The sequence below is a fragment of the Glycine soja genome, chromosome 2, assembly GCF_004193775.1.
Source record: "Glycine soja cultivar W05 chromosome 2, ASM419377v2, whole genome shotgun sequence".
Taxonomy (NCBI): Eukaryota; Viridiplantae; Streptophyta; class Magnoliopsida; order Fabales; family Fabaceae; genus Glycine; species Glycine soja.
The window spans coordinates 42,229,487-42,250,010 of record NC_041003.1 but is presented as its reverse complement, the minus strand read 5'-3'; the positions used below and the strand labels follow the sequence as shown (position 1 = coordinate 42,250,010).

General features: G+C 30.3%; 2 protein-coding genes across 2 annotated transcripts; one reads left to right on the top strand and one right to left on the bottom strand.

The window, feature by feature from the left end:
* Nucleotides 1-42: 42 nt before the first annotated feature.
* On the bottom strand, nucleotides 43-5,187 carry LOC114395503 (VIN3-like protein 2). The gene is made up of 4 exons (XM_028357298.1): nucleotides 4,941-5,187; nucleotides 2,866-3,517; nucleotides 2,302-2,612; nucleotides 43-1,172 (listed from the first exon to the last, which is right to left on the bottom strand). The coding sequence occupies exons 1-4, from the start codon at nucleotides 4,996-4,998 to the stop codon at nucleotides 319-321; spliced, it is 1,875 nt and encodes a 624-aa protein (XP_028213099.1). The 5' UTR covers nucleotides 4,999-5,187; the 3' UTR covers nucleotides 43-318.
* Nucleotides 5,188-14,691: 9,504 nt separating this feature from the next.
* LOC114395494 (protein ECERIFERUM 2-like) lies at nucleotides 14,692-19,465 on the top strand. Its single transcript, XM_028357291.1, has 2 exons — nucleotides 14,692-15,674; nucleotides 18,374-19,465. The coding sequence occupies exons 1-2, from the start codon at nucleotides 15,249-15,251 to the stop codon at nucleotides 19,277-19,279; spliced, it is 1,332 nt and encodes a 443-aa protein (XP_028213092.1). The 5' UTR covers nucleotides 14,692-15,248; the 3' UTR covers nucleotides 19,280-19,465.
* The last annotated feature ends 1,059 nt before the right edge of the window (nucleotides 19,466-20,524 follow it).

Genomic DNA, 20,524 nt, shown 5'->3' with positions numbered 1-20,524 from the left:
TGATAACCAATAGAATATGAAGAGAAATTTAAGCTAGAGTGCTTTGGTGAGGGATATATGATAAATAAGAATTAATCATTATGCACCACTATCCAGCAATTAGTCTGCACAATACGTAATCGAAACTTAAATGGTATAGAGACCTTGAACAACTTCCTCCATGAAGAACAAATGAACACTTGAAAAACCTGATATCTCTGGACAGTACCTATAACTCCCACAAAGCATTACAAACTTTCTATCCAAGCTTCCAGTGCCATATAGAGTTGGTGGACTCTGACCAAAACAAATTTTTAATGTAGAACATATTCATCCTCACTAAGATTTTGGCTCGCAACATATCTCGTCGCTGAAAGTGTGTATGAGCTGGTCTGCTAAGCTTGCTGGGTCATCAATCAATGCATCAACAAAAGCACTAACCACCCTTCTCTCCTGCTGAGTAGCCTTGAGGCTGAACCAAGTGAGAAACCTTACTCTGAAGATTTCATCTATATGCCCTTGATGCTCTAACCATTTGACTACCCTGACGGAATACTCGTAATCGTTCTCCTTCGAGAACTTCCTAGAATTCAAGCCAGGAATTTGCCTCATTTCATAGGATTTAGAAGGTGTTGAAGGTGAAACTGCAGCAAGATTTTTATATGAAAAAGGCTCTACTGGTTGAGGCTTGGAGAGGAACTCTTCAAACCTGCTCCTGATGTTCAAAATGATGTGTTTCTTCCCGGGATGTTCTCCGGATGATAACTTCATTTCGGAGTTGGCAGATTCTGTGGGATGAATTTCAGCAGTTATTCGGTTCTGTGCACACATGTTCACTCCTGTACCTGAGGGTCTTTGAGGGGACCATCTAAATCTATTCCCACCACAATTAATAACTTTTGAAGGATTAGTTGGTTCACAAGGTGTCACCCATGTAGCTTCTGCAGCACCCAAAATCCCTGTGCTGCTGAACAGAGAAGCCTTGCAAAAGTATTCAGTTGAAGGATGGAGGTTTTCTAACTTGAATCTTTTCTCAGGCCTCAAGACAATGAAGGTGGGTTGTTCAGGGTAGTCCATTGTTGATAGTCGGTGCCAAAGCCTGCAGCCTAGAAAGTTCTGCAAAAGTTTGTCTTTGTACTCTAGCACAATAACCACTGATGTAGGAAGACACTCTTCAAAACGAATTGAGCAAGCTGCCAAAACAAGTTACAAGAAAAGCCTAATCAGTGTGGGTAAATAGAAAAACATAATTAATTTAAAACTGTAAAGGAAAAAATACAATAAAATCAGTGTTTTCGGTTGATGATACTCCCCCCACCCCCTTAGAAATTCAAGCAGAGGAAGGATTGTGGAGCATATGAAAATAAGGACAAAAACTGTTTATAATAGTTTGTCAGAATAGTACTTCTTTTCATTATATCCCTTTTTTTTACGGAAAAATAAGGTGAAAGGGAAATAAATATCAGCCAAAACAGCACTGTTTAATGGTTTGATTAATTTACTTTAATGTCTTAAAGATACAAACATAAAACTATAGAAACATTGCAATCTCATATTCATCTCAATAATTATGCTTAACATGGGACGCAACTTGGAATGTGTAAACCATTTAATCTACATATCTGTTATATGCACAAGTTGAAGAAAAAGTAAAATTATTTAGTTCCAAACTATATTCCTCCAAATTTCATTTCTGCCATTTTTGAAGTAACTTTATTAAGCCTTTGTTGAGTCACATACTACTTAAAAATTAAAATGCTATTCTAGAACCAAAATTTTGAGACTAACCTAGCACTCCATCTAGACTCAAATATAAGCAAAAAAAATCATGTATAGTGGTATGAAATATAAACAAATCTTAACTAATTCCACCCTATATACTGAAACCATTCCCAAAATACCCTTTATTTAATTCAGATTCTATTTTCAGTGACCTTTTTTATTCTCGTGATATCAACTACATTGCCTTCAAAATGGAGAAGAACATACCCATTTGAAACAAGCTTCCATAAAATTTAAGTTCCATCAATTAGCATGAGGGGTAGTTTATGGATCGAAGTTCATTTTTAAACGATATTCAGAAAATTAAATTAAGTTAATTAGCATTCTTGATCAACATAAATTAATTTTTTTGCTTATATTTGAGTTCAAAGGGAGCATTTATTAGCTATAACATTGGATAAAAGACATCAGGGCTGCTTGCACTTAGACAACTTCTGTACTAAAGTGTATTTAGCACGAAAATCCAGATAATTTCTGGTTCTGCCTTGCATTTAGAAAGTTCAATCAGCTGACCTCTAAAATAAATAATAGGAAGCTTACTTGGTGCATCTTTGTTTTCCAAACAAATAGAGAAAAGGACAGAAAACTTTGAATCAAAACATTCAAGTGCAGTAGTGCACAATCTCTGAACCTCAGCACCACATGAAAGCCTGCTCACAATTCCACGCGTCATACTAGCATATAGTGATCCCACTTCATTCTCCAGTAATTTGAGAGCAGTTTCTACAATTTTCTGCACTTCCTTGTAGACTTCTGTTCCTAAAAGAATTCTGTGGGCCAGGGATAATCGCAAAGAGAGTATATCCGTTCTTCTTGCTTCTTTGGCAACCAACAATTGCTTTCGCCATGTCCTGTAATATCCAAACATCCATTCAAATAGTCAAAACATGAGGCACCTTAAACTGCAGCAGAAAATCATTATGACTCTTATAATAACACTTATTTTGTGCATAAGTTTTCCCAATAACATGTGAACAGATGACAAATAATTAATGGGAATTATGTGTGAGAGTTATACACATGAATGTATGAGTGTACGAATGTATGTAACTATCTATGCACATTTTACTTTAGCAAGCATGCATAAGCATATAACCTACTTACTTCATTAGTTCATTAACTTTTCCACAGGAAACACAACAGAAGGTTCCATCCAACTTAACACCACCACAACTACCCTTCAAAATGCCAGACATTTGATTACTCAAAGCACATTGCAAATGACAGGACATTCCACATGACTCCTCATTGGGAAGATCAGAGCTGCAGGTCAACCACAAACTAGGATCCTTGTTATCATCATAATGATGACATATACAACAAGAACATCTCTTGCAAAAAGAATCTTCTGGATTCAATTTAGCTTTGCAAGCAACATTTTGACACAAAAAGGTTTTCACTGTTTCTTTACTGTTCCCTAGAGGAGCATGATGTAAATCCTGAGTCGCAGGTTTCTTTTTCCTTTTAGTTCCAATGCAACTTTTGGCAGGAGATTGAGGAGGTGTATTTCCATTGATGTGCAAGTTGGAGTTCTTAGAAATTATCTTCAGAAGATGTTCTATCATTTGACTCTTGGTATATCCTGTGTACTTCCTCTCTTTGCCTAATTCAGCACAGATTATTTCTAGAAGTTCCCTACGTGTAAATGACTGAAGCATACTTGAGGCATCTTTTGACTGTCGAGCAATCTCATGGACTAGTCTTTGCTTGTCTGGCAAACTCAGCATATCACATTTTGAAGGGTCAAGAAGAAAACCTGTAAATGAACAGCATTCTTAGGTTGAACTTCAATGCCTCTCTAAACTGCAAATAAATGAAATTCAACACTATATGGAAATATTTTAACAAATTTACAATGTTTAGACTGTCCTCTTGCGAATTAAACACAGTATTTATCACCTGCCAAGAATATCTAGCACATTTACTAAAAGAAAAGATGACAATGAAATTTTTGAGTGTTTGTCACTATTTGCAGAAGGTGCAAACCAGAAAATAAATTAACTATTATACTTTTGTTAACATATAGTTTGTCAAAATAATGTAACTAAGAATAACCGGTTAAAATTTCGAGACCTCACATCCTGAATATTAAAAAACTGAATTCTCATTCGCATTAACCTTTAATACAATTTCATCCACTTCAATTCCAGTGCACATTTGCATTATTAATATGAATTACAGTACATCCAGCTAAACACACTTTATTTATCTTTCCCAATTCCTAATTTTTCATGAAATGAGCAGGGCACCAACATGGTGGCAGGCATAAAAAACACACATTTTTCCTTTGAAAGTGAAGAATCTAATCCTCACAGAAAGGGACAAAAGAATAACAACAGCCAAAGATCAATATATTTTCTACTTTTTTCCAAAAAAAGAAACGCACGTTGTAGAGCAATGATTGAAATTACTCTCGACAACCCTACATAAACCGCATTAACAATTTCACGATTATAATTACAAGTTCCAAAATTGTCAAGTAATATCAGTGAAAGTTGGAGCTAGCAACAAAACTATTCAGTGGAGAAATTTGTGATTCATACATCAAAGGGATTCACTAGAGGCACAATATGAGACATGCATACATACATAATATATTACAAATATCTCAAAACCTAATGAGAAAATTTGGATGATGCTCACGGTAATGATTGCAAAACCACCTAGCAGGTTTCAGGGTTTTATTCACATATGTTAAACCTTAATTTCTTCATATTGGGGTAGTAAATATCCAAACCACATAACCCAGAACCACCATTAGGGGTTAGCAAAATACTTTTTTATTTTTGGAAAACAAAATGAGGAAAGTAGAATTTTTTTTTTTTATATGACTAGTCAAGTGTAGCATGAAACAAAAAAGCACATCTTCGTTATAAATTTCCTATTTTTCCAACAAATATGTGTTTTGTGTGATGGAAACAAACAGGTAGGTGAAAAACACAAAGCACCAAAGCAATGCCATAACAATAAAGCAAATGACAAAAAAAGATAAACTTTAATAACCTACATTGTGAACCCACGATTTAATAAAGGGGGATAAGAGAGAAAACAAAGCCAAAAAACGTTCAAGTTCGTTGTTTTTTCCTTTTACATGCTAAAAAAACGTAAATCCCCAGATAGTGAAACACCAAGAGAGAGAGAGAGAGAGAGAGAGAGAGAGAGAGAGAGAGAGAAGTGACCTGAGTAGGTGGAGTTGGTTCCCAGAAAAGCACAACCCTTGTTCTCTTCTTCGCTCATGATTCTCACACACAAGAATTTTCAGTTTTATCTCAGACTCTGTAGCAGCATTGCTGATCTATTGCTATTGCCATTGCTGAGAGAGAGGGGGGCAAGAGAGAGAAAGAGTGGCATGTAATTGAGCATTGAATGCTAGGATACAAAATTTATGCTGTGACGAGTGATTTGGTATAACGTAATTCCCGAAAACTGAAAAGGAAAACTCTGAACAAGAGTGCCAAAAAACCAAACAATAAAGCGTTTTGGGTAACAATATTTTATAGTATTATTTTTAAGGTAATTTTTTGTAGTTACAAGATACTTGATTATGCAAGATTGGCTGTTTATACCAAAGTTATGAGTGATATGCTTGAGGTATGGACTTAGTGATTCACTTGACTGCTAATTGATCCGGTTTGATAGTTTATTATAAAATTTAAAATTATATATATTTATTATATATAAATATATAACTAACATTATTTGATTAAGAAAAATTTATTTATATTTCAAAATCTAAAATAACAAATGAAGTATTAAAATTGATAACACCAGTTCAAACATAACAATTCAATAACATAATTACACAAGTCCTAGATTTTTTTGGAGCATTTTATTTTTATTTTTTTTTATGCAAAGCAGGTTTTTAAAATCAAGCTGGATCATCAGGTTTACCTCAAGTTGATCGAATCTGGTTGGATCATCCTGAGCGAGATGCATGGCCGGTCCAATAATCAAAACGACTCAATTATGTCATCGGATTCCGATTGGACCGATCCATCGGTTGGGTCAAATTGAGTTGTTGAACTATGATTTATACTTTAGTTTAGTTTTTAAAAATTGATATTATTTATAATGATTTTTAATGAAATTAGATTATAATATATTTTAAGAACATTTTTAGTTTATGTTTTTAGTCATCTTAATCTAATTCTTTTTTTTGGGGGGGAATCTTAACCTAATTTAGTGTCATTTATTCTATTAAAATATATTTTAAAATAATTATGTATTAACAAGGTCTAACATAAAGTGTGATAAGATACTTCAATTAATTTTTAATTTTTTTTAACATAAAATATGTTTGATAAGATATTTTAATTAATTTTTAATTTTTTTTATTAGCTGAAAAATTTGTTTGATTTGATTGATTGATAAACAATTTTTTTTAATAGTTTTAAAGTTTTCTTATCCGTTACTTAAAGTAACATTTTTAAAATGTTAGTCTCTAACTTTTTATATTTATTTTCTTTTTAATCTTTTCTATTTAAGATAAATTTATCTTTTATATAATTTTACATTTTTCAGCTATTTCAATTGATAATTTTATTAAATACTTATAAATTATAATTTAATAAGATAAATTTTCAGCTTTTAGCTACTAACTATTTTTTCAACTTTGAATCCATTTTACCCAAACATAGTCATAGTTGGTTTCACAACAAAAAAAAAAGTTCAACATAATTGATTGATTGGTAGTTGATTTTTTTTAAAGTAGTGACAAAAATTTAATTTATTGATCATGAGAATGTAATAGACCTTGTTAAAAAAGATAATACCTATTTTAGGTATCTCTAGTGGCCATAATGTTTGTTTGGAGGAGTTTTAAAAACAATATTTATGGGTATGCTCATTCCTAAAAAAGTAGCCAGAGTATGATTTGCTTCATTTTTATTTCTATGGTGAGGGATGAATAAGTTGTATCTCATGGAAATCTGAGAAGTTATTTTTAAATTCAGTTATAAGTTAAAAAATTTATTTTAACTTATTTTTTATTTTAATTAATTTAAAATTCAAAAATATTCCTAAGAATGTTAAAATCTAACCAAACAGATTTTGAAATGGAATAACATTCACACTAACAATATTCCTGAAAAATATCTAAAAATATGATTCTCAGGAATATAGTAGAAGTATTCAAATCTAAAGTGATAAAAAATAAATAAATAAAAATCGCTTGAAAAAACAACTTTTATAAAATTATGTATATGAAACTTATATAATCTATGTCACTTTCTGTTTTTAGATGGCCTTTTCATAATATGTTTGATTTAAAATGAATGAAAATTGACTTATTTTTATTATTGAATGTTTAGCTCATTACAAAATTTATAGATTTTTATTAGAATTTTTTTATATAATTTGATTTAAACGATGAAAATAAAATATATAAAATTTTAATAAAAAAATATTAGTAAAAACTACAAAATTAATCCAAAACAAATAATAAAAAATTAATTTGGTTTGAATTCAAACCAAACCGGATATAATTTTTATATTTGGTGATGAGATGACTTTTTAATAAAAATTACCTCATAAGAATAAGCCTTGGTAAAATTACCTCTACCATCATGGACTAACCCTACACAACGCTCCATCACAGTTAAGCTTGAAAAGACCGTTGATGGAGGACACGTCCAATACCCACTTCTCTACCCTCTTCCTATATCATCAAATTGCAGCAGCATGAATTCACCTTCTTTGGCTCTTTGTAGATCGTGAATCAAAGCATTTATGTTATTAACCATGACGGAGGACATGATCCATTTTTGCCCGAAAATAAATTCATTCATTCTCCACCATATACGATCCAAAGCAATTCCAAACATCTGGGACCAATTTGGAGTTCTCACATTAGTGGTTCCTCTCAAATTATCCAGCAGCCACGTATAAAAGTCTTTGAAAAAAAAGGAGGAAGGAATGATTCCTTGCCAAAGCTCTCTCCAAACTTCATGAGCCCAACGACATTCTCAAAAAACGGCTAATGGGTCTGTTCAAAGAGAAATAAATACTTATATACACTTCCAAAGTTGAGAACTTGCCATTAGTAGTTGTACCCCATTCCACAAAATCATCATGCTTTGATCCGTTTTGAGAAGCCAAGCTTTGAATCTTTTGAATAATATTGAAGGCTTAATTATATAATTGATCTTTTAATTATATTTTGAAATATTTAATTTGGTTCCTTAATTATTAAAAGATTCAATTTGATTCGTGAATTGTTTAAAACATTTCAATTGGATTCCTCAATTATTTGAAAGTCCAATTAAATCCTTTAATTATTTAAAACATTACAATTAAGTCCTTTTCTATAATAAAATATAGATTAAAATATAATTTCCATCCTCTTATTCTCTCATCCACGATTTTAGTTATTCTATTATTTAATTGAGATATTTCATCTTCACTTTTAAAAAATTTACAACTTTAGTTTTCAATTTTTTAGTTGAAATATTTTATCTCCTACTTTTAAAAAATATATAATTTTAGTTCTTGTGGTTAATTTCAAATGCTAATTTATGTATTTGTAAATGTTGATTGACACATATGTATTTATTATCCAAATGATATTTTTTATAAAATTATTTAATTGTTAACAAGTTTAATTTATTTAAAAAAAGTACATAATCAAGTCTCAAATTGATAAAGGGAACTAAAATCGAAATTTTTTAAAAGTAAGGGACAAAAAGTCTCAATTAGAAATAAAAGAATTAAAATCATAAATTTTTTAAAAGTGAGGAACAAAATGTTTCAATTAAAAAATAGGACGACTAAAATCATAGATTTGAAAAAATAGGAGGGGATAAAATTTGCATTTTAGCTTAAAATATATAAATTTTGATTAATTTTTTAATGATTAAGGAACCTAATTGAATTTTATAATAATTAAGGAATTTAATTGAATTTTTTTTAAAATAATTAAAGGATCCGATTAAATAATTGAATTTTTTAAAAAAATAGTTAATTTTTTTAAAATAACTAAAATACTTTATAAAATATTTTAATAAGTGAGGGATTCAATTCAAATTAAGGGTAATTATATAATTAAGCCTAATATTGAAAGGCAACAAAAGAGTTAAACGCTCCATACCCCATTCTCCACTTTGAATCTTTATATAGGGTCCAGCATGCGGCAGTCTGCACGTGATAGCTTTTTAAAGGAACATGTTCGACCTTGTATAAGGCATTCCCTTGAGGTTTTAAGCATTCCAAGATGTTTCATATCAACTTTGAAGTGTGTGTAAGCTGAGAAGAACTCTCATGGATTTCACCCTTTTCTTCACCATTTTCCTTCATTCTTCTTGCTATGTGTAGCTAATTTCACCCTTGTGCTAGGGGTTGGATTCAATGTTCCTTAAACTCTTGTATTCCTTTTGATATGTTAATATAATTTTCAGTTCTCAATCTCTTATCCTATTCTTGTTCCTTAATTATCTTTTATTTGTGCCTTGATCAACCACTCAATAGTTGGTTCTCTTAAATTGAGAAATGTATTAAAACCTAGATCTAGAATAGGATTGATAAGAGTTTAACACTAGGGATGGTGCTGTAGGCCTTAGTCATCTTTCAACCCATGTGCTTAATGCAAATATAATTAATAATTTGCTAAGGGATTAGGGATTTTATATGTGGCTTGATCAACCACTCAATAGTTGGTTCTCTTGAATTGGGAAATGTATTAAAACCTAGACCTAGAGTAGGATTGTTAAGAGTTTAACACTAGGGATGGTGCTGTAGGCCCTAGTCATCTTTCAACCCATGTGCTTAATGCAAATATAATTAATAATTTGCTAAGGGATTAGGGATTAATGGTGATATTTACCCTTTAACTAATAAGGGATTAGGATTTTAAGGACATTTATGGTTGATGATTGATTGTTGAATTGAGATTATTTTAAGTATCATTTATACAAGTAAGGGTAAAAGACATAAAATCCAACACAACGCTACCTTTGATTACCACAAAACCCATTTAGTATATTATAAGTGTTTGATAAAATTTCAAAAAGAGTTCCTTTAGTCATTTACATTTCAATAGTTGTTAGTTTTGAATCATGAAGGTATTCTTAGAAATATATAATAAATTCTTATAATGTATAATGTACACAATTTTGTTTGATATTAAATCTTTTGATAGATACTACGCGATTTGATACACCTAATCGATCTTATTTATAATCCCTCTAGAAGGTTGAAAGGGATCCAAAGCCTCTCCATTCCATAGGATAAACATTTGGGAAGAGGAAATGCAACATCTTATTCTATAACAAATGCAATTGGCAAAAAATATGTTGAAAACCATATAAAAAAAATCAATGGATACAATTTTTTTAATTAACAATAATTGTAATTATTTGGTTTAAGATTTACTCACAATTAAAACTTCTCATCCTTTCCGAACGGTTTATATTTTGCTGGTTGTCCCTCATTTATATATTCTAACATGGAATTACTTTGGTGGGTGCTTGTCACCTGTTAGATTTTAACTTAAAACCAATTGATATCATGTTAGATTTTAACTTAAAACCAATTGACACTAAGTGACGTTGTCCAACCGATATATAAGCTACACTCTAAAGAACGAGACATCCGATGTGAAACTTGCATATTTTCCAATATAAATATTCAAGATATTTAATGATTTACATTTTCAAATAAAAACTTCGTACCCTATTGCCCTAGAGACGGCTGTTTCCGGATTCGAACCCATGACCAACAAGTTACCAAGGCTAAACTTTACCGCTGCACCAGGGCTCGTCCTCGATTTACATTTTCAAATACTTACAAAAATTTAAAGCCAAAACTGTCAATCATATTAAATGTTATTCTTCAACATTTTAATAATTTACTTAAAATCTCATTAAATGAATGACATTATGAACCATTAAAATAAATTTATTTAACGTATTGACCAGAAGAAAAATGGTCTGTTTATTGAGTTTCGATTTTGACTTGACTGGATACGTTTTTTTGGTGTACTCAATAATGTTAATGTACACTTTTATTTTTCAAATACACAAAATTCAGAGCATATAATTTTTTTTTGTGGCTTTCGAGCATATAATATATACTTGGATATATAATGAGTTTGATATAATATGTTCATCTCACAAAAAAAAAAATGACCAAAATTCAAAACTAAAATCCTCATAAAAGCCTTTCGCTTCCATCAACATTTCCTCTTAGGAATTTTTTATTTGTTGCTTTGATTGTAGGTAATTCTAAGAAACAAATTAGTTTCATACATATATCTAAATTGTTTTCCAACATTTAATTTGCATGGAAATAAAGTTTTTATATTATTTCTTGGTTTATTTACATCCAACTTAATTTAATATTGAAATTTTACAAACATGGATTTTTATCTATGATATTTTCAATTTTTTTTCCTAATTGTAGGACCAACGACCTGACAATATAATCCAGACTATACATTCGTAACAAAATGCATAAATCCGACAAATTGCAAGCTGTTGTTGTAAGTAATTAATTAATATTGTACCCATCGTTATTTTATAAAACTACAATAAAATGGGTGCTTGAAAAATGATTTTATTGTAATTCGAGCTAGGACATTAATTACGTACTGGACATGTTTTTATTCTCCTCCAATTAATTGCTAGACGCATGCACCAAAGAATGAGAATTTTCATGTTTGGTTTGGTTAAAAAGAAAAATGGATAAGTTATATAAGCAATTTAAAAAAAATGGTGGAACTTCTCATATTTTAGCTCATTCAATTCCGACAAGGAAAGATGAGTATAATATACTCCCATCATATAAGTAAAAAAATTTATACACAATTTAGTAATGGCCGTTCTTGTCATTAGAATTTTACATCTCTTTTTTCCATTGGTCACTTTCAATATTTTGCTACTAATTTTTATCAACTCCTACATACCCACAACAAACTTTTCACTCAAATTCAACACAAATTTAAGTTCCCTAAACAATAATGGTTTTGAATAGTTTTCTGTTTAGATTATAATAAACGGATTAGAACACTTCAATAATCCATTTTTGTTCTATTAGAAATTTATTTAAAAAACCCAATTCATACCTAACCCATTGAATGAAAGGAAATGAGCTTATTCATAAATTAATCGGATCAAATATATGCAGTTCAACCCATTTATTTATAAAACTTAATTTTTAACTAAAATTCAACTCATTTAGTTCATCAATCAAATTTAACAAGTTGATTATCGAATTCAGTTTCAAATTATTTCGAGTAAATTTAGTTCATTGTCACCTCTAATCACATCCTTTAATTCTACTATTATATCACGACAACAATTATATGCAGACATATAAGCATATCCATATAGATATTTCAACTATTTATATTAGGTTTAATGCTAGAATAATCTGATTTTTTAAAAACTGTAATTAGGTCTTTAAATTAAAAAAATGTAATTAGGATATTAATGATTTTTTACATTCTTTAATTAATTTCTGGAATTAGTTATGACTTGAAACGGCAAAAAAAATAAAATAGTTTGTGACATTGTTACTAATTCGAGGACCCAAACTGTAATATAGATGTTTTTATACTACACGACACCACATCCAAATTGATTTATTGCAGGAAAATACATTCATTTACATTTATTTTCCTTTATCACAATGGCACAAAACTCCCTATAAAGAGAACATTGAATAACTTTTATTTGTAAAGTTAAACAAGTTGCATCGCATATTAATGCCAGGCCTCCTTGATTAGCTACGAATCCATTTACAATATCATTTTTTTTCCTAAACAAACAATAGATACAGGAACAATAATAAGAACTAAGAAAATGACAAAAAAATTGAAGGATAACTCAATTGCAAGATTTAAACAAAAATTGATAAAACTATTTGGTTTTGATTTTTGTTGGTGTACATTTACTATTTTATTAGTACGGCTTTGTACAATATTCAAATTTTGGAATGAGTCAACCACTTTTTTCCTTACTTTTAAAAGAAAAAAAAAATTACACTCACAAACATGAAGATTTTAAAAAGGCTAATGCTTATTTAGAAATAATTTAATTTTAAGAAATACTTTTAGAGAAAAAAATTAATTATCAATTCTTATAACTCAAAATAAACCAATTTAAATATTTAAAAAAATCAATCAAAGTAAGCCGTGAGGGTGAAAGGGCAACTAATTAGTTATTGCATTATATATTAGGCCAATCTTAACCAAAAGGTCCAAAAGTGAACGAGGAGTGTTGGCTTGTTAAAGACGAAAACAAAGTCTGTTTGAAACTCGAATATGCAATTTTCTGGTCTGTTAATAAATTTATTAGCTAGTCCTAAGTACTAACTCCGAACTACCAGAATTAACTTAATACTAATATTAATATGCTTGTACTGCTGATCGTTCTCGCGAAAAGGTCACTTGAATCGGAAAATAATTAACGAAAAAAAATAGTTTTTTGTTGAATTAAAACGTATGAAAAAAAATTGTACTATATCTTAACAATTCTTAAAACTAAAACGATCCTAAATTTTAAACTGAAATTTTATTATTGGAAGTTCTTAGGGCATCTATACCCGTACTTGATAATCAGGTTGCAGCTTCAATGATTTTATCCATTTGATTTATTAGAAATATGTTAACTTTTTTAACATAATAATTAAAAAATATTTTAAATTCACTTTTATATAATAACAATGATATTAGAATAAGATGAGCACATAATTTCTTTATTTAGGTTAGGTGGGGAGAGGAAATTAACAAGCTCGTCAACTAATTAAGGAGGTAATTTAATTTGCGTACGCATGTGGCTCTTATGAGCTTAGCTTATATCCCTTTCATGTAATTAGTACTGGTTGTAAGTCAAACCTTTCACTGGGGCAGCCTAATAGGACAGCTCTAAATGCTTGAAAAGTGACATATACGAGACATATTATAAGAATTTTCCAAGATGAGCAGGTTCAAATTTTAATTTATTTACATTAACAATACGCATTCAACTATTTTGATAAAAAAAATTATATTTTAGTTAAACAAAATCATTAGTAGAGTTATTTTTAAAATATATTAATTTTATTTTTAAAATTTTTGAAATAAAATTTTTCTCACCTCTGTTTTTTGTTCTGTACATATGTGAAATATTCTCAAACATTGAATATGTGAGTATCTCTTTAAGAAAAAATTCAACCTTAATTTGTTATATTGTAAAGAAGTAGTCCCACTCAAATCCTAAGAGAGATGCTATTTATTATTAAAGAAGAAAAATCACAATGAATTGCACAAATGTAAAGATGGACGATGGTCATATTTTAAAATATATATTTCAAAAGATTTAAAAAATATGTAATAGGGAAATTCACAGAAATTACTTGTGGTGCATTTATGACGAAATCTATTTTGGTAACAAATAGGATTTTCCAAATCCTAATATCTCACCCCTGTCGTGCAATCCCTCTATACTTACGACACATGATTTCTTGAGGATATGATATTATTTGCTTGATACAAGACGTATAAATAGCATCTCTAGAGGATTTCTCTTTTCAGTCAAAATGGTTGTTCTGTACATGATTTCTCCTCGTTCACAGTGATTTCTTAAGCCACATGCAGGACTCTAACAGCCTCTATACTTTGGTAAAGATAAACTTGACAATGAAGTCAAAATGGTTGTTTTCTTCACCTTTTTTGAAACCCTAGCCCCTCCCAGTAATTGATTTATCTTTCCTTCATCAAAACCAATTTGTTGTGTTTTTAATGAAAATGATATGTAAATTTAAGGGGATATTTTAGTCTTTGAATATAGAATTGTTACAGTGATTTAACGTTGTTTATTAAAGGGGGTTAAAGTACTAACAAAAATAAAGGTGAATCAAGCATAATACAAGTTAAACAAAAAGAGTTTAAGTGTAATTTATTCTCTCTTGTTTTGTTTTTCATATGTCTCTTTCTTCAGAGACAATCATAACTGAGACATATTTAAATACTAAATATGAATATTTTTTTCATTAAACATTAGTTCATTATATTTTATATATATATATATATATATATATATATTATAAGAGACTAATATAACCCCTAGACAAATTCTGGTTGGCCTAATTATATGTTCTCTCTTTACACACACAAGATTCAATAACTCGTCAAGATGAAGTAAACATGACCAGAGGTAAATACCACCACATGATGTGTCTCTCTCCCATTGGCCTTTCAGAAAGAAGGAAACATTATCCTTCCAAGTAGTTCCAACCAGTTTATAGTGACATACATAGGAGTAAATTGAATACACAATCTCGATCAGTTTCTGTCTCCTTCTTTTTTCTTGGTGTCTGATAATTGGTTCCGTTCACTAATTGCCCAATATCATTACTCTAACACTCAAAAGTTTAATAACACTCAAAAGTTTAATAACACTACGTAACGAAGAAAGAAACATTACCCTTCTAAACCAGTAGTACTATATATTGAGTGTGTCCACACACAATATTGCATACACAAGAATCTCACCCCCACAGTTTCTGGCACCAACATGGATCAAGAGACCGAACCACAACCTCTGACCTCAAAGATCTCAACAGTTGTACCAGCAACCCCGCGAGGCGACGAGGACGGCGCGTACCACCTCAGCAACATGGACCTGCTCATGAAGCTGCACTACATCAGAGCCGTTTATTTCTTCATCAACGACGCAGCGCAAGGGCTCTCGATTTATGACCTCAAGAAACCCATGTTCCCGCTCCTCGACCAGGTCGTGCAACTCTCGGGTCGGATCCGGGTTTCTGAATCGGGTCGGCCCTTCTTGAAGTGCAACGATGCTGGTGTTCGCATCGCTGAGTACCACCACGACCACACCCTTGGGGAGTGGTTTCAGAAAAATGGGTGCTCCCTTCAAGGTCTCGTCCATGATCATGTTCTTGGCCCTGACCTTGGCTTCTCTCCTTTGGTTTTTGTCAAGGTACCTTTTTGCGTTTTCTTATATGCTTTTCAGGTGAATTACCTAGTTCGTTCATGATGAAAGTATTATCCATTATTATTTATTTTATTGGTATAAATCGTCAAGAGAAAAAATTATAATTGTTATGTTAGTCCTTTAAATAATTATTATTTTTTTAAAAATATCTTTACAATGATAATTCGTCAATTATGTTAGTCAATGAAATTTAACTCAATCAAGTAAATTATTATAAATGTATGATATTATTTTTCGTTTCTATGGATAAAAAACTTTAACTTATAACATGATTTAAGAAATAATATTAAAATATATTTAAATAACAGTACATAATTAACATCACAGACTTAGATGAAAGTCATGAAACGATAGATTGTTCAAGAGATTCATAAGATTTTTTTAACTAGCTTAATAATTCATGTTATATATGGGTGTTAATTTATAAGTGTGGAATAAAAGGATGATTTATTCATTTTTTTTTACATTCTTCTTTTAATTAAAATTGAAGATTTATCTTTATAATTTGCATGACAAACGTTTACTTAAAGGTTAATATAAATTATTTGAGGCAAAACTCTAATTATTATAAAAAGCAATTTAAAAGGCTTTTTTAAAACTGTATTTATTTATTTATTTTTCTTTACTTATCTTCTTCAGTTGTTGTTTCAATTTATTGATCACGGTTGTGAATGTCTTTTGAAACCCTTTTTTGTGTAAGTGACTTTTGTTTTCACGGGTTAATTTTTCATCTTTGGTGGAGTTTTATATAAGGTGCCTAACTAAATGCCCCTGCTAAGACGCCTACCACTAAAGTCCGTTTTTTCCTTAAATTTGGGCATGTGTTTAGTTGGGTGTGTGATACAAGTGTCTATTATTGCTTTGCGATTTCGATGGACCTGGTTTGCATTTCATCATTTTCATGTCCTAGCTAGCTCTAAAGACTACGGTCATTAAATGATGGCAAAAGAGGACGAAGCTAAAAAATTCCTAAACCTAGTGGAACTTTGGTCGGTTAATTAATGAATTCTATATTGCTATGAATCTCATTACAGATATGAAATCCCTGAATGTCCCATAACATATTTATTGTTATGCCATGCAACTCAGAAATTTTATATCTTTCATGAAATTCATGATCATATATAAAATACATCAAAGAACTAGTTTCAATTTGGTTCCTATTATATATGATTGCTTATTTAGGAAAATCCCAGACCAATTAATGATGTTAAATAATAAATATTATGAGAATATGAGAAAAATAATTTTAAATTGTTCAAAAATGTTGAAATTTTTAATTATTTTCTTATATTCTCATAATATTATGATTTTGAGTATATATTATGATGATGTATATGAATGTCATCAACGCCTATACTATACTTGCATAACACTTCGCGAATTGGTTGACATGAGTCGCATGACTTATACGGAAAAAGAAAAGTAGCAAGCTATTATATAATGTGGCAACTTATGTCAGAAATCATTCGCATTGCTGAATGTTAGACGGGGAGCTTATAAAGCTGCCTTTTTTTTTAGGCATATAAAGCTGCATATATATATATTAAAGGGTGACATATAAATGTTAGACACTTAGACGTACTTTCATTTATTATTATTTTTCCTTTTTATTTGATGGTGTCGGTACTTACCTATGGGTACTTTGTGCTTTGGGTCGCACATGTAGACATACTTTTTTTTTTTTTTGAAACAGCATGAAGATTGTAGAGATACTTTTTATTTTTATTTTTCAAGTATCATTTATCATCATCTCTCATCTATTGTAAAAAGTGATACAGAGAAGAGAGATAAAAAAATATAATGAGCTGTTAACAAAATATTATAATAAAAAGTGGCTCGTGTCGTGTATCATTATTTATTATTTTTAAAATAGTAAATATATATTTATTTTTTCTTTCATCTGTTTAATTTTCATTTTATTTTTTATTCAATATTTAGATCCACCGTTTATCTATCATCATAAATACTTCACAGACTGGATGTGTACATTTCTAATCTCCTCAAATAATACTAGTACAAGCTAACTACCGGTTATAACTAGCTAGTGATTTGAGTATGTATTTACTTAAAATTAAATACGCTTATTAATTAAAAAACTTTTCCAATACAAATGATCACGAAACTAAATTATTAAATGAAATGCAATGATGGTTTCGGGTTTCCTTTGCCACAATTGCTTTGGCTCTTATCCCAAAGGTTTCATCTGTCGTAATCTTCGTGCATGAGTGACCGTGCATAGGCACATGCATTCATTAATCTTCCAGACAAAAATTGGAGCATACCATTGAGTGCACACACCAGGAAAAGGAAAGATAGATAGAAAGAAAAGAAAGAAATATGAGTATTCAATATGATTAATTGATAATATGGTACAAGAAGGAAAAAAAAAAACAAAAAAAACATACGAATTAAGAGTTTGAACTAAAAAATCATTTTCTAGGTCAAGACTAAAACTTGAAGCAGCCATACGCTTTTTTTTTTCTGTGTGGAAATATGGAAGAATTAATGTGTCAAGAAAATGATGAAAATCTAAACCACATATTTTATATTTCCTATGGAGAAAAATTGTGGCTAGCATTTCAGTCTAAATAACATTCATTGGTTTATTATTGCATCGATCCTCTTGGTATATAAAAACTAGTTATTTATCTAGTGTTATTGCCATGATGTTTTGTATGCAGTTCACTTGGTTCAAATGTGGAGGGCTCTCTCTAGGACTCAGCTGGTCCCATGTTCTAGGAGACGCTTTTTCAGCCTTCAGCTTCATCACCAAGTGGAGTCAAATACTGGCGGGTCACGCGCCGCCAAAAATCCTTCCAATGTCACCAACTCTCAAAGAAATCCAAACCCCACACAATAATAATTCGGTTAATGCGAATAATGGGAATCACTTTTCTGTCAAAACAGCCACAACCATAGAAGAACTTTGGCTCGCTACAAACGGCATAAAAATGGTTACTCACACTTTCCACGTCACTGCCAAACAACTTAACCGTTTGGTGTCATCCACGTTCTTTTCATGTGACCAAAACAAAGCCACCAAAACCTCGTATTTCGAGATTCTTTCGGCGTTGGTGTGGAAACACATTGCTGGCATGAGGGAAGACACCGAGCCAAAGGTTGTAACAATTTGCACACGTGGCATGGCTAATATCGAATTCCCCACCAATGGTTTGGTGTTGAGCGTTGTTGAAGCCAACGTGGCAGTTGGACAATCTGACGTGTCCGATTTGGCGAAGCTGATTGGCGAGGAAAAAAGGGTTGAGAATGTTGTTGTGGAAAAGTTAGTGGAAGAGAGCCAAGGGAAAGGGGATTTTGTGGTTTATGGGGCGAATTTGACGTTTGTGGATTTGGAAGAAGGTGACATGTACGAGGTTGTGCTGAATGGACACAAACCGGTCGTGACGAATTGCAGCATCCATGGAGTGGGTGATCAAGGTGTTGTTTTGGTGCTTCCGGGACTTGAAGATGAAGAAAATGGGAGGAATATTGGAAGAATGGTGACTGTTTCTTTGCCTGAAAAAGAAGTTGACCAGCTCAAAGAGAAGCTGAGAGGAGAATGGGGTCCTGAGTCACTTCCATTCTGATAGTCCAAAGCGTATCAACTCACTGTTTTCATAAGTGCAATTACGAGAAAATTAATAGCTAGTTAAGATTGTGAGGCATGCAAAATGATAATAACATTATTGATAAAATGTTATAAGTTGATTTTGTAAAGTGTACTTTTATCCCTTTAAATAAATTTTATGGAGTGCATGTTTGATTTGATGTTAGAGAATTGATTTTAAATAATTTTTATATGTTTGATTTTACAGAAATAGAATTGATTATAGATAAAGTAATTTTGAGTTATTTTAGTGTTAAATTATACAAAATTTTATTGTTAATTTGATTTTATAATAAAATATCTAAATATAAATTATATTATTTTGAAATTAATTTTATTTAAAATCAATTTTACACCATTCCATCCCAACACATGCTTAATGTAATTGTTTTAGAAGCTTTGTAATGATTGACATGAAGCAATATTCTTAGAAAGGTAAATGGTGTTGGAGATGTTCTAGCAAATCATTAGTTTATATACGTCAACTAAGGGACGGATCTAGAGATTGATACCAGGGAGCTTAGTTTTATTTCTCTCCCTTTATAATTATTTAAATACTTATAAATAATTATTAATTAAATAATTTATTTTATTAAAAATATTTATTATTTTATTGGTATTTAATGTCATAATGTTTTTATGTTTTATCAGAATTTTTAAAAAATAATATCAAATTCTAAAATAGTTACAATTATTGTTTTAATTAAAGATTAAAATATTTAAATTTGAAATAATAATAATAATAATTAAATTTATAATTAATTCTTCTAAAACATGAATTGCATAAATAAGTGAATAAACACTCAATTATATTATAATTATATATTTTTTAAAAATAAAAAATAGGTTTGTTCTTAAAATCAAAATAGCTACCACTAAAAGTCATTTTTTAGCTGGCCCAATTTTTCTACTATTACAAAAAAGGTTCTGTGACTTTCCAAAACGGTTTTGAAATCGTTTTATTCTACGTCGATTCTTTTAGAGGCCATTTTAAAATGTGTTTTTTTTTTAAATTTTTTTTAAAAAAAATTAAGGATTTAAAACGATTTTTCCAAAAAACTTCTTAAAAAATATACTTTTTAAAACAGTTTTTGCAGATGTTTTTTTTTTAAAATTATTTTGTTGTACATCCAAATCTAAAATCAAATTATACCATGTTTTAAACTCTTACATAATTTCAATCCAGTAATGTATAATTATTTAAAAATACAAGGACCAAACCATA